General features: G+C 37.8%; 1 protein-coding gene across 5 annotated transcripts in view; it reads left to right on the top strand.

Annotated features, from left to right (window-relative positions):
* LOC106137283 (protein nubbin) overlaps positions 1-22787 on the top strand; it is a 160125-nt gene that overhangs the window by 132813 nt on the left and 4525 nt on the right. For all 5 annotated transcript variants that reach the window (XM_060947657.1, XM_060947658.1, XM_013338090.2 and 2 more), the window contains 2 exons: positions 19837-19884; positions 22429-22595. In XM_060947657.1, the coding sequence (XP_060803640.1) occupies positions 19837-19884; positions 22429-22595 (215 nt within the window). The remainder of the gene's footprint in view (positions 1-19836; positions 19885-22428; positions 22596-22787) is intronic.

Raw genomic sequence — 22787 nt, forward strand, 5'->3', positions numbered from 1 at the left:
CCAAGCATTGTTCCACTAACGAGTGTTTTGTGTTTATTCTAAACGCAGCTGATTCCGCAGTTTTTTCCTAAAAACCGTTATTTTCGACATAAATCTCACCCTTCCGAGTTTGAAATTTCAATATCCCCGAACAATGCGACGTTTTTTATTCTGCGCAATTTTTAAAAATGTGGGGTAATGCATTTTTTATTGTAAAAATCGCGGGTTTCGGAGACGTTCGTTATTCCTTCCCACGGCGGGAAATGGGTCAGGCGCGCCATTGTTCCGCTTCGTTTTTGCGCTAAAAAAGAGATTTGGCCGCGACCTGTCGCCCGCCCCCCGCCGCGCTCCCCTCTGACACACTTTTTTGGGGTAAAAAATGTAAAAATTGCGTCGCAGCTTGCGATCGAATTTTCTCAGGATTTCTGCAATAAATCTAATGGCGGCTTGTCGTACAGGAGGCTTGCGGAAGAAGGGTTGTCGAGACATCTGTCGCGGACGCGATTACCGGATTTCAAATAAATTTCAACGGCGCCCGGGGCGGCGAGGGGCGGGGGCAATAAAATGATTAGGTAAACAAAACGAACGCTGCGGGCTGTTTGCAGGCCGGGGGGACGCGGGGGGACGCGGGGGGGGGGGGGGAGGGGGAGCAGAGGGAGAGGGCCGAGATTACCTCCGTTTTAACGCGCGAAAGATTTCAAAGGCGGCCACTTCACAAATAATCCATCAACTCGTCCTTTAAAAGGCCACTCGGCGCGGGTCGCGAGGGTGCAAATTCGATTCCGTCGTAGATTGGAGTGCATATTCAGCTAACGAGATTTGCGCGGGTCCATCTCGTCCGCTGTAGTCGTTACCTGCGACACGCCGCCATTCTTGTGGACGTGCCCTCCGCTCAAGCTGCTCAAATTATTTTCAACAGAATAGCGGCACTCAAATTTCTTCCACATGTATTTTCTAACAAACTGGAATAAATATTTAAAGTTAGAAATTACCTATCAGAAATTTTTGCATTTTGTATAAGGTTTGGTAACCCGTCAGCTGCCATTATGTTGATAGGCTCAATGCAACGCGTAGTCATTCCATATATGACAATATAACAGTAGTCATAATTCATGACATTTGTTATTACTATTGCTTAACATGTGTAATATTTATTGACATTTTTCAAATTTTTTGAGGTTTTTAATTTTGAAAGTCCCCAAAAGTAAAATTATTCTCAAATAATATTTTGTACGTTTGTTTCACTATCACTTCACGCATAAGTTAGTACCTAGTAAGCACTAAGCATTTTTCCGGATAAATAAAATAGAAGTATAAGTTATTGATTCTACAGACTAATAGAAAGGTGTTCAAAATTTAAATATGTACCTAGGTAAGTATTATTTCAATCGTGTAAGTATATGTATATAGGTATAATAAAAAAGGCTTTTTCTAAACTAGTTGCGAAATTGTGCTGCCATAGTGGCCGAATGGGAAATATTAATTATTAGATATTATAACATATCCTCAATGCTTTTTATGTGCGCTGCCTTTTAATTATGGATTTTCCTTTATATTTTGGTTTACTGGAAGAAATCCCAATTGGGATAAGTCCGCCATTGTACATATTCTTCTTAATCCAATAACTGTTTTGTAATTTGATATATTTCTTTTTTTGTGCAATAAAGAGTTTACAAACAAACAAAATAACATTAATATTTTAATGGCACTCCTTTGCCGTGTGGATAGTGTAATGAAAAGTATCAAATCGTCACAGAGTGAGTGTCGGGCGGTCAGCGGCGCGCCGGCTCGAGACGATCTCCAAATACCGTTAAATCCAGATGCTGCTGAATCACTCCGCTTCCAACACTTGTGTCACTTTCCGTAAAAACAGCCACTCCGGCGGGCTCCGTGGATGAACATGAGTTTAGATGTAAAGCGAAAGTATTAACGTGATCAGTTCACTTTTATGTTATATTTTATTAATATATTTTTAGATGTTATTCGGGTTATTGTAAAATACGTTTTCTAGATTTTTGTCGCATTTAGTTTGTTGATTGTTTTTCAAACGAATGCAGTCTCTAAAAGTATTTAGATTATAAAATGAAGCATTATACTTGCAACAAAATAACATATCACCAATCCAAACACGAACAACAAGCAACGTAGATTTATCGTATATGTTTCACGATTGCCATTTTGAATGCGCTGTTAGATTTCATGGCAATGTTGCGACGAATAGGCGCGTTGTCTACGAGCGAGTGCAGTGCCGCATGGCGGAAGGTCGCAGCGCGCACGTCGCGGCGCTTGGAGGCGGCGGAGGAGGGCCGCGGAGCGTATGCAAACGAGGCGAGAGGCGGAGTCGCGAGGCGCCCCCCCCTCACTCCACCACCCCGCACCCCGCACCCGCCGCGTACCTGCGCAACGGAAATCGCGAAAAAAAACACGCTGCAATCTGTTCCACGCGATATCAAAAGTGAAAAGGGTGAGACAATGCAGGCGCCCGCCGAAGGGTTGCTTTGTGCGCGCGCGCCGTGTCCCCCTCCCCCCGCGCCGGCCCCCCCTCGCTCGCGTTAACCCTTCGCCACGTGCGCGTTTCGTATGTAATCAAAACGTAATGTACATACGAGATAACGTTTCACTTTTAATAAGAATAGCATGTACCGTTACAATGGGTTGAATAATAATAGAAAGTACTTTTATAACCGTTTGCAATAAATTAACAATTTCTAACATAAACTATAAATTTACAAATCATTGATCTGAGAAATGTTATTATTAAAATTACTTTTTACCTATATATATATAAATAATATTTCCTTGTTTTTTACTTTGCTTTACTGATTAAAATCGTTGTTTTGATCTAAAATACGTAATTAAATCCGTTTTCCTTGCTAATATTTATAATTGAATACCAGTATAAAAAACAAGCATCTATTGAAAATGGCCTTCACACCTAGCGACAACATACTTAATTGCACGTAATTAAAAGTTATCACGACGTGATCAAAGTTTACTTACAGAGTGCTTGTGGCGACAGAAACAATAAGTAGTTTTAACTGTTGAAAACATTTTCCAGATAAATCAACGTCGGCTTTTACTAGGTATACCAAATATTTATAAGTTAATAGACTTAATACTAGTAATACTCCTGTTTTGTTTCAACTATTAGTACTTATTTGTAATTAAGTTATGGATTTTCCTATGTCACTTTCTACATACTAATTTGATAACATGTTGTCTCATTTTTGCCTTGCGGTGCATAGCCGAAAAGTTTTTGGCCAAGAGTCAAAAAGTCTATTGCACATTCGTAGATCTGGAAAAGGCCTATGACAGAGTTGAGAGGAATGAATTGTGGTCAGCACTTTCTATGCATGGGGTGAGCAGTCTCTTAATACGAGCACTGAAATCCTTATATGAGGATTCGAGTGCTTGTGTCAGGATAAACGGAGCGCACACTGAGTGGTTTAAGATTGAGAAAGGCGTTAGGCAAGGATGTGTTGCGTCACCGTGGCTGTTCAACCTATTTATGGATAGCTGTTTGACAGATTTGAAAGAGTCTAAAAGTGGATTAAGGATGAATGAGTTACTCGTCAAATGTCTGCTCTATGCCGACGATCAGGTTATACTGGCGTCATCAGCGGAGGAGTTACAGGAGATGGTAAACTGTATGCATGAAGCTTTAAAAGAGAAAGGAATGAAAGTGAACGTAAGTAAAACTAAAACACTGGTTTTTGAAATGGAGAAAGAAATGACAGCATGTAATATTTTGATTGGAGGAGAAAAAGTGGAGCAAGTGAAAGAGTTTGTATATCTAGGATCAAAGTTTACATCAGATGGCAAGTATGATAGTGATATTGAAAGGAGAGTGAACGCGGGGAACATGGTGAATGGAGCTTTGCATGCCTTTATGAGCAGTCAGAAACTATCCAAAAAGGCTCGACTGGCTGTGCACAGGGGCGTGTTGGTCCCGACATTAATGTATGGGAGTGAAAGTTGGGTATGGCAAAAGAAGCATGAAAGCAGAATAAATGCAGTGGAAATGAGAGCGTTAAGGAGTATGATGGGTGTGAAATTGAGTGACAGGATAAGGAACAGCGTGATAAGGGAATGTTGTGATGTGAAAGAAGATGTAGTTACAGGAATAGAAAAGGGTATGTTAAGATGGTTCGGTCATGTGGAGAGGATGAATGAAAGCAGGTTGACTAAGCAGATATACAAGGAGAGTGTGGAGGGAAAGGTCGGAGTGGGAAGACCTAGACGAACGTATCTTGATCAAATTAAGGACGTCCTGGTAAAGGGTCAGGTCAAAAGTACCCGAAACCACCGAGCTTGTATGAAGAGAGTTATGAATGTGGACGAAGCGAAAGAAGTATGCAGAGATCGTGGCAAGTGGAAAGAGGTAGTCTCTGCCTACCCCTCCGGGAAAGAGGCGTGATTTTATGTATGTATGTATGTTGTCTCTTTGTAGTAAGAAGTTAAGCTTACAGATGGTTTTTACTACATTTTAAATTAAAGTAAATTATTAGAAAATAATGGGTTTCCGGAAAACTATACTAGTTGCATAAAAACCTGTAGCGAACTTGTATCTCTAATTAAATATCACAAATGAAATAATTGTTTGTTCAGAAAAACAATTCAATAGTTCTGTCAACAATTCAAGAACACAGTCTTTGCTTACATTCCTGGGATTTTATTAAAGTCAGTCATGAGAGATCTAATCGCACGATTTTGTTTTTAAGATGGCTACATCCTTATAAAACTGCAGGGTTGTCGCACACGGTCGCTAATGTATGATCTTCATAGCTTTTATGCTTCAATAACTTAAATATCGTTTATACATACTAATTCTTTCTTCTAAACAAGTAGTGCCCTTGTACAATGTGTCCCTTTAGTAGGTGCTTAGTTGAATATTTTTTTTGATAATGTAAGATATAATAATAAATATACCTACATAAATTAGCATACATATAATTAAATACAATAATATTTTTGCTCGCAACTTTACATTTTAAACAGGATTATGGATACCTAGGCATTGCAATCAGAAAAGTTTATATTCTAACGTGTATGAAAAACGCGGTTTAGCAGAATATGGATAATTTAATAATAACTACAGCTACGGGTGTTTTTCTAAAATTTCACACATACGAATTACTAAATAAGTAGGTAGTTTTCAGAACATTCAAAAGCAGCTAAATTTTGATATTATCTTCATCAAAATTCACATATTTAAGTTGTCCGCAGCATTTAGAGATCTACTTACTTAGCAAGATCTGAAAAGGTCGTGTCAACCCTACTTGAGTGCAGTCATACACATTATTTAATTGAACAGTTTTGCCTGCAGCGGAGCGCGGGGGCGGCGGGCGCCGGCGGCCGGGCCGCTTTGATCTCCCGACTGCGCGACCACGCCATTGTCGGGAGCTCAACAAATTGATGTTGTGGTGATGGCATCTCCTTTACATATCCCCTGTTGCTTATCTGTTCATGCTTTAAGGCGATTGGATGACATGTTTGTATTGAACTTGCCTTTTTTTTAAAGTAGAAAGTGGAATGTCTTTATTTAACATAGAATCTTCATAAATAAATTTTTTAACTACATTCTACAATAAGCTATCATGTTAAATTTATCTCTGATTTCTTTCGATATACTATAACAGTATTACGTAACTGAGCGATCAAACTAACTTAACAGGAAAAGTATTTTGCTATACAACAGCTCTTAAAATAGTTTTTAAATTAATCTTTTGATGAAAAACTGAAAATATTATTTACAATTCAGAAAGTCATATCTACGGTTGTCATATTTTTATTATATTCAGTATGATAATTATCTGCTATTGATGTTCTTAAAGTAGTGAAATTAAATATCTGTTAGCTATTGGTTCCACGGTACGGGTCACATGTATTTAATAAAAAGTAATTTCAACAAAATCAATAGTGCTAGTGTAGTGATGTCGCACCAATGTAAAATTATTGCTCCGAAATGCCATTAGAAGCGATTAGAGCAATTTATATAATTTATTCGGTTCTATAAAGTGTGGCCCGCATCGCACGCGCCGATCACACAAATTGTTCAGTTAAATAGAGTTAACTGCAGCTAAAGGGTTGCGACGTGTGCCGCGGATCATGCCGATTGCGCCCCCGCCGCCCCCCGCCGCCCCCCGCGCTGCCCTGGGCAAGGACAGATGCGCTGCGCACGCGCCCGCCACCTTCGGTCCTTCCTATTGTCATAATTCGCACTTTCGACAGTTTCGATTTTCAATATTGTATCATTGTGATTTGAAACTTTTACTATTCTTATAGCAAAGAATATTACACCTTTAACCGTCATGGTATATTATAGTATAAAAAAATACGATTTCATGTAGGTAAAATTAACATTATGAAATTCAATCAAAACATAACTCGTATCATTGTTTGAAGGGCAGAATTAATAAATACCTGCTACCATAGTTTTAAAAAAAACCCCTCGAATATATAGTTACCTATCATTACTGTACTTTAACGGTGATGACGAAATAACACCAAATGTCAAAACAGTTGTTTTCATGAGGGAATTTATATAAACTATGAGCTGCCGTGCGTTAAACTACGTAACGATCACTGCAAACACAAATACCTAAACTCGGAAGCCGGTACCGTGCTGAAGCGACAAGTGTGATAGCAGATCAGGGGCACCCGATTTACATATGTATGTACCTGACAGGAGGCGGCGCGTATGTAAATCACGACAAGTGAGAGTTGTCGCGCGCCGAGCAGCCAATCACGGCCGCGGCCGCGCGTAACCCTTGCGTATGGAAATACGACGCGGTAAAAAACAAACTCATTTGTTTACGAGCACCCGAAGGGTTAACCCTTGCCGTATGGAAACGAGTGCGGTAAAAAGCGGCACGATTTGTATATGGAAGGGTTGAACAGCAATGTTAGGTGCTCAGCTTCTGTATGTACACTCTAATACATTAAATCTTATATGTGATAATATGAAGATATGTTAGGAAAGGAATTAATATTTTAAAAGATATAAATATTGACTTGTTTTGAGATAGGTTAAAGTAATATATCTTTCTTTATGGGCATCATTTAATTTAGTTAACTCTTATAGGGCCGATAAAGTGTAAAGATTAAAATTATGAAGATGTATTAATGGAGTTAAGTATTTTCAATATTTCTCCTTAAAGGTATACAGCGTGCTATTAAATTCCGGCAAAGCAGTAAAATTTGTATTATTTTCGAACTAACAAAAATTTTTAGCATTAAAGGTCATTAGTTACACTTTTATTGTACTGTTTTGTAATACTTAAGAAAATTATTTACTACCCCGCAAGGGACATAGACGTGATTATATGTATGTCTGTATGTATTAACTTTGAAAAAAATATACTTAATTAATCAATATCATAGTATTGTTTTAGGCAACAAAACATCTTAGTATCTACATACCGTGTAATTTGAGTTAACTTGAAGAATCTCAAGTCAATAATTTCCTTTAATTTATTTATTTTCTCATCCTGGTGTGACACTTTACCCACACTATACTTCGGCAATCAACTAAATTCTAGCTAGGTACTGCCTGACTGAACCTTTAACACAAAATGATCTTATTTATATAAAATAAATATCATGTGCACATATACACCGTGGAATATTTAAATCGATTCCGATTAGCGCCGGCGTCGGAAGGGTTACCGTACCACGCGCCGCTTGATTTATGAAGCGACGTCATTTGGAAATTATGCCGTCGATACGACATCGTGACGCTTTTAATTTAAAAATGATAAACGATCTGAGGGTGGGGCTAAATGGCCGCCTCGATAAATAACGAGGTTTAATATCAGCTCCAGATTTAGCGCAGCACGGCTAGGATTCCCAGCGCCAGTACAAAATGGACCATATCAGTTTACATTTGACGTTATTGTAAATTAATGTTCAATAAATTATTTATAGCACGTGTTACGACCATAATATTTAATAAAATTAAACCCTTTTTCGTATTAATTTTGGAGACCTCATTCGGTTCAAGTATAGGTATGAGTAACTACATATACCTACTATTAAAAATATGCATGCATAAACGATAGTCACTTATATAACCCTTCTGTTTGCTGTAAACAAATGAATTCCAGGGACAATTATTTATTGATTAATATGACAATGACAATGAATAGGTATATATATAAGTATTTTTATTTTTTTGCATGAAAAAAAGTCTTTCCAAACCTATAAAACATAGGTTTAGTTATGGTTACTTAAAATACCTTATCTTAAAAGAGATGAAACGAGACATGTATTTTCCATCTCTTTATTCTCACTGCTTTCTTTTTTAATGTGATCTATTAACAAAATGGAAGGCATTGTAATGTCGTATCGGCTCGCCCACACGCCTAGTGCGGGGTGTGAGACGGTGCGCTGTTGTAAGATACAATACTTATTTAGATTTTGATGAAAGATAGCAGGCTTTAAGGAAATAGGATTTTAATTTGACTGTCTATATTTGGTGTTTTGTTTTTTATTCTATTTTGTTGAGTGTCTTCTTTTAAACATATATACATGTATAATCACATCTCTGTCCGTCACGAGATAAACAAAGCCAACAGTCTGAAAGAAAAGACTGAAAGACCACGTTGTTTTATACACCGTATAATAAACAAATCATGCACTGATGAGTATAGGTACATATATCTATGATTTTGTGATTAAATAAATTTTAGCAGTTCGAGTAGTTTCTAAGCCTTTTACTCTCGGTTCCTGTTGGTTCATCATATTTAATCGGATTTTGTCTTCAGCATAGACTCTACTTACGTGAAATTTCAAAATGCGATATTTTCATATGAAATTCCCGTAGAGAAACTTGTGAGAGTCCTGTGGGCGGGCGCGGGGCAGGGCGCGGCGCGGCGGGGGCGGGTGCAGCTGCACTATTGATTAGCGCAATCACCGAGCGCCGCACTTGTTCTAACTGCTAACGTCGGCCATCTGACTCTCGCGCGAACATAATAGAAAAAGAAACTGAGACACATGACAGAGTTTGTCAAACTTGTGCGCCATTGCAATGCTATTGCAAATTTTTTTGCACAAGTTCACTCTTTTCTAGTTAACATCATGAAGCTTGTAAGCTAAATCAGTTCAAAAGTTTATAATATTGCTTACAAACAAAAATGCATTGGTACTTATTTCTTTCGTTCCATCCACATACCTAATCCTGCAAGCTCGTCGGTTTAGGGTTCCTTTGACCTGACTTTTCGCCAGGATCATAAGATTCTAATTAAGAGTTTATCTGGTAAATAATGGAAAAACTGCGCTTGGATATACTTACACGATTAGTTCTACTATACCTACCTATATATACCACTAAAATATAATCAATAATTGCTATTAACACACACTTACACCAAAAGTTGTATCCACAATCTCTCCATAAGTCCAAGAGGCCCCGTCGCCAGCTCGTTTGGAACCAGCGCTCCCGCCATTGTCACGAGAGAAGGAATATCGATCTAATTCCACATTAATGCTAACTATTGTGATCTGAATGCGAGGGAAGGCCCGGGCTCGGATTAGCCCGGTATTTGCATTTTCAATTCGCCAGAATGGCGCTCGTTTCACGGCTGTTGGAAGGGTTATAACCCCTCCCCCCACTCCTTGCCCCCTGTAATCTCGTTAGCTAGTTAGCACACTGCCGGCTACTCGCAGCATCCGCCATTTTGCATTCTATGTTTGTTACCTACCGATACGATTCATCGGCTCGTTATCTCATTATGTAAATACTTTTGGTAATTTAAAAATAACTAATAAAGATTAATTAGGATGAAATAACAAATACTCGATACAATTACACTTTATGAACAAATAATAAAATGAAATTTTTCGACCTCTACTTTTAAACCACAAGAAGTTAAGCTTTAATACTTTCACAATAATTATGCAAAAAATTATTAAATCTGTATAAAATATTATACTTACAACACTATGCATCCTTTATTCACCTCTTAGACATACGCAAACGAAAAATGCACAAGACATTTACACTCATAATAGTCCACTTTCCTCGTATTCCTGCGAGCATTGAAACGTATTCGTGTCGCACAAGATTTACGAGAGCGCGGCCCGCCGGCGGATGTGTCCCGCGGGACGGCGGGCCGCGCCGGGCCGGACCGCGGTGATCCCCGCAATGACCCCGGCAGGTGATTTCGATGCGTGGGTATAGAGTCGCGGATATCAATGATCTGCACAGGTTTTTTTGCCCTTTTGTTGAAATGGAATAGTTTATTTTATGTTAGGGACAAGGTTGACATTTCTCTAGGAGGTAGGTACCTGTGAAATTCCATTCACTAAAAACTAGTTTAGTTTGATTTCTGTGTATGTATGAATGTAGGAAAAGTGAGTCTATGATCTAAATAAAACTATCGATAACTTTCTTCATGATCAAACTAGCATACGCTCTCTTTCTCTAAATTTTCATCTGAGAGTAGAAGAGGTTTCATCATGAGGTTATTTGATCTACATCAAAATCAAATTCATGAAATTCTGCACTTAAACAAAATTTCGTGTGAAGTACAAGCTTAAGTAACTGAGCCTACAGTCGTAATCGAAAATTCATTGTCAAAAAGGCGAGGACTATTTTGAGTCAGTATAAAGTAACAGAAATACGTGCTGTGTGTCCCGTCCGTCCGCACAGATCGTAAATTGTCAGCTGCGTTTGCGTCGTTTACGCCAAAACCACTTATTGTAACTTGTTTATGCATGCCACGAACTTTAATATGACTTAACATTAAGTTTAACATTAATTTATGAAAACTAAAAATATAATATTACATACATACATACATATGGTCACGTCTATATCCCTTGCGGGGTAGACAGAGCCAACAGTCTTGAAAAGACTGAATGGCCACGTTCAGCTATTCGGCTTAACGATAGAATTGAGATTCAACTAGTGACAGGTTGCTAGCCCATCGCCTAAAAAAGAATCCCAAGTTTGTAAGCCTATCCCTTAGTCGCCTTTTACGACATCCATGGGAAAGATATGGAGTGGTCCTATTCTTTTTTGTATTGGTGCCGGGAGCCACACGGCACTTATAATATTCATTAGGTTTAATTAGGAAAGTAAAATGAGTGACAGAACTGAGTCAGCCACAACGTGAAAAACTTAAAAATATACACAGAATCTTAAAGAAAACAATATACAGAATATTTTTGTATGTTTAAACGTAAAATTTATTTAAACACCATGTCCACGGAAACAAACCTATATTGTTCACATATTCATGTAAACAAAACCTTCTTCATCGTAAGATTTAACCCATACTTACCTCTCTCAACACTTTCTCCATGCAATATTGACGCATGTGAGTACTCATGTTGAAGTGTAATGATAAATACATTATCAATGAGTAGAACCCTTCTGTTCCGAGGCGGGGGTCGCAATAAAACTGCACAAATATAGAAATCACTGTTCATAAAAAGTCTATAAGAGGTAAAACACGGAGGGGCCGGTCGTCCGGCCTGCCCGCGTACCACGCTGCCGTCCTCGGCAAGTGTCGCGTGGGTGTCGCGTCGGTGTCGCTCGGGCCGGGGTAGGGGGTGCTACGCGCGGACCTCGTAGCGCTACACATTTCAATTTTATTATTGAATGTTAATATTTTTGGAGAATGTAATAAAATATTGTTATTGCATGGTGATTTTCTTTTTTATTTACCAATAAAATTAATCATTTTATTAATTTTAAGATAAATTTATTATCAATTGGAAAGATAAAAAAAAGAAAGATAAAGAAAAAGAAGTATGTAATGACAGGGCAAGTGAAATGATATAGTCTGTCTACTCGACATTGAATTCGGCCCTCCATTATACAAGCTATTACTTGTATGTATTCTATATAGTTTTTAGCTATACAGATCTTGTTGTTCTAGTTACAGAGACTGCGATATTGAGAGGTGATGAATCAAGATTCTGTGGATTTGAAATAAACTGATCCCCCTCATGTTAATCGCTACCCCCGCACCGATCGACCAAACATACATTTTAAACATCTACTTTATATTTTTATAGGTGAAGGTTCAAAAAGAACAATTTGGCCAGAATAAAGTAAATAGGTGTATTAGAATTGGAAATGCGAGCGAAGATGTTCACCGCATGGAGTGCGGACTTCCGCGAACCCAGGAGAGATTGCTATAGAGACTAAGACTCTTAAAAACGCTGGTCTGTTTGTAAATTTTCTCAAAATACAATTTATTTCCGATTTAGTTTGTGTTATCGATGCACACATGTGTACAATTACCTCTTTCTTTTCGTTATTCCTAACATTTTGTTCATTCACAAGATTATAATACTAACTGTAACAAAAACACCAAGGTCATGTTGACATTCTATCAATATAATAAGACTTTATAATTTTTTTTTTTTGTCATTATTTAGCTGAACACGAAATGATCTTAATTATTATTTGGTCCAATGACTGGCAGTTACTTCGCCAAAAGAATCTCTATTGAAATGCAGAGGCAATACTGCCAGCTTACTGGACACGCTGCTTCGCAGTGAGCCGTTGGAATCTTTATTTTATTTATGAATATTAATTTTATTGATTATTTATAAGTAGAATATATTTATATTCAATTTCTAAGTAACTTAAAAAACTTAATAGAAATATATACGTGTAGTGTTTCGTTAAATATAGATTTTACTACTTATATAGATTAATATCATTAATTTGCTATTGCTTCGGAAATATTTGGTAGAGATTTATTATTTAGTTTATAAACTCCAGAACTCTACTTCCTTTGTATTCTATTTAATTGAAACTTGGCATCAATTAATATATTACTTTTAGTTTTCAAATGTAGTCCTTCGGCCGTGCGCAATGCAATGCGTCAGAAGACCTAGTCTCCACATCGTATCTCCTCTTTGCCACGAGCAAACATCGGGCAGTCCGCTCAAAGCAAACTTATTCAAAGTAGCAATACTCGATCGCCTAAACACACACACATTACGTAAATGCATGCCGGGCAGCGGGCGCGGGTTCAAAGCCGGGGCCACTCCGCTTCCCGCCGATGTTTGCGCATTACCATCGCAAAGTCTCGAACCTTGGAAATGGTGATGTGGAAGCAGTGAAGAGCAATAGAATTTAAACGACTGCTGAACTTAGAAACTAGCTAGTTTGATGGAAGATAATAAAAATTGCTTCGAGAGCTTCGGTCCTCGAACGGTGGAGGTTAAAAGCGTGATGCAGTTCTTTTTCGAGTTTTATCAAGAAGTTGTATGTGACACCGGAGGTCCTGAGTTCGAATCTCGGCCAGGACATGATGAGAAATGAACTTTTTCTAATTGACCCGGGTCTTGATTGTTTATCTGTGTATGTATTTATTATAAAATAAACTATCGTTGAGTTAGTATCTCGTAACGCAAGTTTCGAACTTACTTCAAGGCTAACTCAATCTATGTAATTTGTCCCGTAAAAAATAAAATTAAATAAACTTCCAACATCAGCCATGTGTAGTGAAGAGCCGCGATACGCTAACGCAACCTTGTTCAATGTTTGCATTTATAGAGCACGAGCACACATACCTATCATGTCTTAATCGCTTTCTTTGCCCCGCTCCCTTCATACTTATTATGTAACTTTAATACTCGTCTCTCGGCTCACGAGATAACTGAAAGAGGTCTTTCATCATTTAAATAAATAGCACCCTCTTTGTTTCAAAGAGGACGAATGTTTACTGACTTCCTCTTGCCGGCCTTAATGAAATAAAAGGATCGTGTTAGAAACACGCGTTTTATAAACGTAATAAATTTTAATATTTTAAGAATTATATAAATATATTCAATTTTCGTAACCATCGTTCATCAGATGAAAAAAGATATCATAGATTAGAGAGAAATATTCATTGATTCGATTTTGCGCGCGGCTACGCTGCCGAAGGGAATTTCCAGAAAAAAAGTAGCCTTATAACTCCTACAGGTTTTTTCTTCTTTTTGAGTTTATTCCTTACAAACAAAAATACTAAGATTTCCCTTTGGAAAGTAACGGTACCAAACATTCAGCAGCGTTGTTTTACCCTATCAACTCGTTATTACTACTACTGCCGGGTCACCACCCTCGATGTCGTCAGTCCGAGGCTGTGCGGTTCGGTTTTAATTGAATCATAAACACTAAGTATTTCACTTCAGACGCCTATAATGATACTTATTAGCATATTTTTATTACGACAAAAAACCTTTGCAAAATTTTGCATCTAGATAAAACATCAGGCACACAACGCTTCAGCTCCAAATTCCCAAACAACTCAGTAACGCCTGGTCGCAGTCGGCAAGTCGCCGGTACATGCTGCAGCGGCGCGTCTACAATTTTAATTAAGTGCCATAAATCAGAGCTCTGAACTTATTGTTATTATAACTCAAGTTGGGCGCATGCGCCGGGTTCATAATAACTACGAACAAGCCTTTTTTTCACCCGATATAGGAATTCGCGCATCGGTTAGCCGACCCCGTCTCCCCTTTACACAAAAAAAATTAAACAGCTTTTAAACGCACGGCGAAATCGAAAAAATCATCTCAGGTAATCGCGAAAAAAATTCACTGAGGGAAAAAGAAACGGATTCGGACAAAAAAGTTCCAATTTTTAATTCGACTGTTGGGGTTGTGAGGGGAGCGGTGTGGGGGGGAGCGCGCTGTTGGTGAACCAGCGGCGCTATTTCAGTACACGTCTGTGCGTCGAGTCGCGCGTTTCTAAACGTGCGCACTTGGCCGGCCCGGGTTGGCCGTGGTACACTGCGCGCCGGCCTGCCTCCCCGTAGAGCGGCGGCTCACAACACGCAGCAATGGTGCTATCAGCGTGCGTGCGCGCCAACGCGCGTTCCTACTGCGCCTCCTACCGTGAGATTTTTTAATACATTTTAATAATTTATTTTAATTGGCTTGCTCATTAATTATACTTTTAAATTATTTATGTGCATATTGTTTTTATAATTATTTATAATTCAAATTAATTAAAATTATTCTGTAGTTTATTTGATCGATTTGATATTACTTAATGTAAGAAATTGACATTTAGGTAATATATTTATTTTTATAAGTTAGTATTATGAAATATCTGAATGTGTACATATAATTAATCAAATCATGCCAAATCTATGAGATTATTTTATAGCTCGCCTTCAATTTACAATAGTATTAGGTAATGATGTTTATTAATTTGAAGTACAATGCTAAACTGGAAATGTACTGAACAAGATAACATTTTTAGCATTTTAAAGTACCATCATGTTATTGATAGCAAACTTGTTTAGGTTTTCTTTTAAAATTTATAAAAGCAACTTCGAAATGAGTATTGGTAAAGTGTGAAATTGTAATCGTAAGATTTATAATTACAATTTCAATCAAACCCTTTCGAATTAATCTTCTTTGATAAAATGCGTTCCTACTCTCACTGTGATCTCAAGGAACTATTGAGGTTCACACAAAACCTAACTATAAAAAGTAAAAAGCTCGCATGAAGTAATGTGATGATTGTGGAAGTTGATGACAGAATGGAGGGACAGTAGCTTGCGAAAAGATGTAGTCTGCTCATTTTCAATCATTTTTGTGTTTATTATTCCTTTATTTTCAAAAAATGGGTTTTTTTTTAATTTGTAGTAGAGCCCCGTCCACGCTTCACCCGAATGCAATTTTTCTTCACACGCATGAATTTAATCTTGAAAAAAAAAACATCTTACATTAAAATACATAAAATCATACCGCTTTCCGGGAGGGGTAGAAAGGGACTTAAGGTTTCCACTTGCCACGATCCCTGTATACTTCATTTGCCTCCTCCACATTCATCATAAAATAATATTGTAATTTTATCTCTACATGAAACAAGTCTGTTTCTAAGCTTTCTCTCGCACGCAGTGGGTGTCGCTGTAGATTTTAATGTTATTCAGACAATTTATCCCCTAAGTCACTTTCAAAGGACGTCGAGCCACGCCGGGCTTCGCCGCCTTGGTTATTTCCGGGTTTAAAATAAACATATCTTTGGTAAATAATGAGATTAAATATTTAATGAGAAATAAAATACAAAAACATGAAATTATTTGAAGTAGTTTGCAACACTACGAACAGAAAATAGATTGACGAGCGCTATCTTTGTACCTTACATAAGTTTGTGCTTTATAAAAAATATCAGAAATTAATTTTTTTGTTGATTCGACACAGCTTTTATTCCTGTCACACATATTCTTATTATAAAATCCTAAATATCTATAATAGAGATATCCTAAAGCAGTGTCAATGCAGTGCAATATAGTTATAGCGGCACATTTAAAATACCGCTAAAGAAAATCTTATATTTTACACTGGAGTAGTAAAGTTGCGGACAAAATCATAGTGGTATTAGAATAATGCAACTATATTAAAAGAAGTTAAAATGAACACATCTTATCTGTTTAATATTTAGGAATCGTTTAAAACAAATGTTTATTGTATTTAAATCACTTTGGTGAACCTGCCACCTTTGGTGTAACTAAAATTCCTAAGGCTTCATAAAGATCAAATAAATAAAATCGGTACTTAGGTTAATTCTGTATCTGCGGTGCGAGTTGTTTGTCACGTGTTTTCATTTTTGTCGCCTATAATTTTTCGGGTTTCTGATTCTGTAGCGATAAAAAAGCTGCGTAAAAACTAAGTACTTTGACAGATAGCCCCTTATATTTTCCAGAAGTTTTAAATGTTACTTAAAAAGGTTACCTACATAAGTACCCACGCTGTCAACTGAATAAAATGTTCCACTATTTATTTAAATTTAACAAAAATGTAATTATCTCTATATTATAAAAAGCATTTTTCTATACAAATAGCTGATCTTATATTTGGTTGAACCAGAAAATTCGAAACTGGTATTCTCAATATTATTTTGTCAAGGGATTAACAAAATCCCGCGGCAACAATAAAATAAAAAGTTGTGCGTCGGCCATGTTGCGCTTTATGAACACAACTCTATCGAATCGCTACAAGTTTTTACGTCTGTGTCGCATCAGCGCAACAACCAGCGCCGCGCGTAAAAAGCGTACAACTGCTGATTTTTTAGCATTTTCGTCGCCGGATACCCTTTTGATAGCTAAATTCGAGAAACACGCAAAAAACTGATCGCGATGACGTTCCAATAATGGACCACTCCCCCCCTCCTCTCGCCATCACCCCCGCATCTACCATTTTTTACAATATCTACGACACAGCTTAATTTTTTTCGAATAAAAAAGTTTTGGCTAAAATCATAATGGTATGGATTTCTGAGCGGATGACGGCGAGCATTAGATGCAGGTACTTGCACAAGCGGCGTTCCCACGCTTATAATTCAGTTTTTAAAGAAAATGTGCGCAAATACATAAGTAGGTGTGCGGTAAATCAGGAAATAGCTAATCTTAATACCTCAGTAGATTTCTAGTACGTAAGTATAAACACGAATTAAGGTGCAAAGTTAATTTTCCATAACATTACACAGTTGTCACAATAAAGAACCTTTAACCGATGCGTCGTAATGGAATCGTTTGGAATACTCGTACTTAGGAAGGAGAAAATGAACATAAATATAAAAAGAAGAAAAAAAAAAAAAAAACAAAAGTAGGGTAAATTAAAGGTTTCGTAGCAATGCGCGTAGCGGCGTAGCGGCGCCTACGAGCGAGGCGTTGCACAGCTACGATAAATTAAATCATGAAAATCAAACGATTGTTTATACTTACATTCATAGACATATATAATCACGTCTACATCCCTTGCGGGGTAGATAAGGCCAACAGTCTTGAAAAGACTGACAGGCCAGAACCAAGGCTACGAGCTGATCTTAATTCTTGGGAGAGGTTATTCCAAAGCTGAACAGAACGAACTTAAAATTTCTTATTAAGTAGTAAACAAGTTATTATTTTTTTTAATCCCAAATTGTTACTCAAACTATGCCCAGCAGTATCTGCGAGCGTTTGGACACTTCTCTCTCTTGCGTTCTCACCACACGAAAAACATTGCACGCAGCTATCACATACCTGCTCCCGAGACGTAAATTAATAAGCCGTAGCGAGGACGGTGACCGGCAAGCTTGAATGACAAGGAGCGTGCGCGCACTTCCGATAGCCAAATTGCACATTTTTTTTTTGCTGGCCAGCGCTTTCGCAGGAAACACCTAGGGCATGCGGCGCGAGGGCGGCCATTGCGGCTTACCTGAGCATCGAAGCGAGTTTGCCGGCATTAAACAATGAATGCGGGCATTAATCAAAGTCATGTGACATAACGTAAATCAATGGGAGAATTATACTATAACCTACGGGCGCGTATTACCCAATTATCTTACTTTCGGGATATTTGAAATGTTGTTTTGTTTACTTTTGACCGTATAATAACGTGTACTGAAAACTACCTTTTATAATAATAATATTTCTTTATTCAGACAGAGTCCACTTTTGTTAGTAACAATGAAATCTTAACCTATTGTTAGGTTATTAAACATTTACAAATACATATTATATAATTGCAACAACATACCCAATAAATATAAAAATAAATAAATAAATAAATAGATACATCAGTCACTGCTGCACAGCTCCGTGGGAGACTGCACAGCATTTTATGTGTACTCGTAGTAATTAAAAAATATTATAAATACTTAAAAAATAAACAATCAAGATTAATGCCAATCACAATAAGTTCATTTGCAATCATGACCCAACCGGGGATGGAACTTGGTCTTTTTTAAATTGTTCTTTTTCGTTTTAAATATTTAAACATAGAAACCAGGCCACGGCTGTAACTTCATCTAGGTTTTCGTGTAATCGGGTATCACACGTAACTCGAGCCGGGTTCGATCCCGGAACCGCGGCTATCAATTAATCCGCATCTAATTAGTTAATCGCCTCGCCCTCGCGCCTCGCACTGCCCTCGGCCGGTTAGACTGCTAATACCAACATGTCAACCTCATTCTTTGCAGGCTTCGCTGTTCCCAAATTAGATATAGGATAATCGGACGTCATTCGGTTTGATAAATTAAACTGAAAGAAGCATTTATGCGCTTTAAACCTATCTATCGATTGCTGGCTCAACGTGGGGAACTTGACATTATTTTTTAAGCAAAGGGCGTGCCACCTGTCTCTATCTGAATATCAAATCCATCACTAAGCCCTCCTGCTATATAACAACTTACTTATAACCTGAGTGTGGATTTTAATATTTTCGAAACTGTTTGCTCTGCCTACCCAATAAAGTATAAAGACGTGATTCATGTACAATGTATTGCTAAGTAGGAACTAGGGCTCGACTTTTAGGCCTGAGTTACAAAAGAGAGTTGAGGACGTCCAAAATAAATATCATTCGTATTGAATTGTCAATTCAGTTGTCGATACTTTCAACGTTTAAAAGACAGATGAAAAGCCGTCTCATGATGGTAAGCGCTGGTACATACATACATATGGTCACGTCTATATCCCTTGCGGGGTAGACAAAGCCAACAGTCACGAAAAGACTGAATGGCCACGTTCAGCTATTTGGCTTAATGATAGAATTGAGATTCAAATAGTGACAGGTTGCTAGCCCATCGCCCAAAAAATAATCCCAAGTTTGTAAGCCTATCCCTTAGTCGCATTTAACGACATCCATGGTAAAGAGATGGGGTGGTCCTATTCATTTTTGTAATGGTGCCGAGAACCACACGGTAAACGCTGGTTTTTACGAATTTTTTTCTAGCTCTTACATTTCACAAGGACAAAATCACAATATTATGCTTAATTTGCAGTTTTTAAATTGGTCTTTGGTATTAGTTTTGTTGGAAAATGTTTATTAATTTTTATGAATATACTGAAGGATTACTAAGTATTCTTGTTATTAAACTGCCAGTGTACTTATAATAATATGTCTGTCTGTTTGTTTCAGAGGAATCCGGCGAGCTGATAAAGTCGCCGTCGCCGCCGCCCAGCCACGGTCAGTACATTATTATTACATACATACATATGGTCACGTCTATAGCCCTTGCGGGGTAGACAGAGCCAATAGTCTTGAAAAGACTGAATGGCCACGTTCAGCTATTTGGCTTAATGATAGAATTGAGATTCAAATAGTGACAGGTTGCTAGCCCATCGCCTAAAACGAGAGTTTATAAGCCTATCCCTTAGTCGCCTTTTACGACATCCATGGGAAAGAGGTGGAGTGGTCCTATTCTTTTTTCATTAGTGCCGGGAACTACACCACACGGCACTACATTATTATTATGAATTCACTAACTTTTGCTCGGGATTTCGTTCACGTTGGATTTTCTGAAATCAAGTGGATTTTTTCCTGTTCCTCGAGAGCTGTTTGATTGAAATTCATCCAAAAGATTTTTGCCGATTGCCACGGAAGCGGGGCCGCCGGCCCGCCTACAATCCCAATAAAATTTTGTACGCACGCAATAGGTAATTTTAATTATATACTTTAACAGATTCCTAATTATTTAAAAAATATTTGAATCAAAACCGTATCCAGAAGTGATTCTTTTTAGTATGTTCTATCGTTTCGAGTTTATTTCAAAGTATAACTTTTAAGTAAGTAGTTTTAAATCTTTAGAAATAAGATTATTATTTCAAAGTGCTGAAGCACTAGAAAAATAGTTAGGTATATGAACTCTTGATGAACTGAAACTGCACTTTAATTTGAAAACATTCACTTTAATAAAAAATAATACTAATGCTAAACATCAAATCGGTCTTATCGTTTACATAATGGAATTCCAAGTGAACTCAAAAATTTTCTTTTTATTTTTTTGTAAGTGGCCAGTAGCAACCTGGTAAACGAAGTAAAGAGTTTTAACCAATACTTTTTTTAAAATTATACTAAACACAAAGATACTCGTATATTATTAAAGTAACTTGAGATATTATTCCTTTTCAGCACAGTAATACTTTATGATTTAAATTTTTAATTATTTGTGATTATGAATTATTCATAAACTATTAAAAATTTAATTCATTTTGAAACAGCATGTAATCAGTACATTATTATATTCAATGATTATCATTATTGAGTTTGCGTTGTCAATGCGTAGACACGGCACTTCGTTTGTTAGAGCTGCGCACACGCCGCGATTCGCAATCGCGGAGATTAATGCGAGAAACGTGCGCATTACAATGGCGTCGCATTAGAAGGGAATATCACATTAAATCTGTAAAGACAGCTTTGGTTCTGAGATCGTAAGACCGCAAGCGTTTACCTGCGCCACGCGACCAGTGAAAGGTAGCTAACCCTTTGACGCACGCGACAGCTCTGTGGGCCGGGGAGACCCCTCAAGCTAGCGAAAGGGATCAAGGTAGTGAAAACCCATCCCTTTAATTCTCGAGATAATAACGGGTTAAGGGCAGAGTGATAAATGGGCGCGTGAGGTACGGGCGGGGTAAGATTTGCATTTAATAATAAGAAAACAATTGAAAATATTCTATTGGTTGGTTTGGTAAATAACCTCTTTTATTGATAAAACTGGCTTTTGCATTCGTGTGGATTTCCAGAAAAAGGGCTCTGTTATTCCTGAAGGTTTTGTGCGTCTCTGTGCCAAATATCATTGGAAAAAGCAAAGTACTATTTGAGTTTATTTGTTATTTGTCGACAAAAAACAAACTTACTCTTTTTTATAAAATTAAACATAAATATAAATAAATAAAAATATATACGGGTCAAATTACACAGATTGAGTTAGCCTCGCAGTAAGTTCGAGGCTTGTGTTACGAGGTACAAACTCAACAATATTTTATAATAGATAGGTACTTATATACATAGATAAACATCCAAACAAAAAAAAGAGTTCTTTTCTCATCCTGCCCTGGCCGGGATTCGAACCCGGGATTTCCGGTGTCACAGACAAGCGTACTACCGCTGCGCCACAGAGGCCGTCAAACAGCAAATTAGCAAAGAGGGAGACGTATTAACTTGGTCATGCCAAAACAGTACTTAATTTTTGATAAAATGTGATTCCTTTGGAACGTGATGTTAGATGAAATTTCCAAATTACAAAAAATACAATTCTATTTGGTCAAGTATCAACAACATTTGATCAAGTTACAGTCCCGCATAGACAAACAGTCGCGCCGTGATGTATGGTATCCGGATATTTGATGCAAATTCCGACTCATCCTTCTTCTCACATCTTGTGTACTCCCAGCTTAACCAAGATAGCGTTGCTATGAAGTTGAAAAATAAATAACGGCACTGTGAAAATTTTAGCTTTCCTAGTATACATATAGGATTCTTATCCTTTTAGCTTTCCTAGTAAATAATATCTGTAAAAATCTTTTAAAAATACTAGAGAGTGGCCTGCGCTTGTACGAGCACGTCTTGTAGAAGCCTGCAAGATGGTGTCGTACCAGCTTGTTAGTTGACCTTGGATTGAATGGGGATTAGAAGGCATTTAATCTCACTTCCAACATTAGAAAACTTTATTAAGTTTTGTTGAGTTCAGTAAAACTGAAATTCAACTGGTCAATTTGATTTTAACTGCAGACGGCTCGGCGAGCGGCGAGGGCGAGGGCGAGCTGAGCGGCGACGAGCGAGCGCCGTCCCCGCCCCGCGCGCCCTCCGCCCCGCTGCCCCACCCCGCGCACCCCGCGCACGCGCCGCACTCGCACGCCTCGCATGCGGCGGCCTCGGCGGCTACTGCTGCTGTCTTCGTGAGTACTTACTTACTTTTGTGATCAGCTTCTTATGTTTAGGTACAATAGTCACGGTTATGATGATCCAATAAAATGATAATGAATCGTTTTACATAAGAAAATGTATGCGATATTGTTATCCACTAAAATAAGTTACAGGAATAGAAAAGGGTATGTTGAGATGGTTCGGTCATGTGGAGAGGATGAATG

Source organism: Amyelois transitella, chromosome 14 (assembly GCF_032362555.1).
Source record: "Amyelois transitella isolate CPQ chromosome 14, ilAmyTran1.1, whole genome shotgun sequence".
In the NCBI taxonomy this organism is placed as follows: Eukaryota; Metazoa; Arthropoda; class Insecta; order Lepidoptera; family Pyralidae; genus Amyelois; species Amyelois transitella.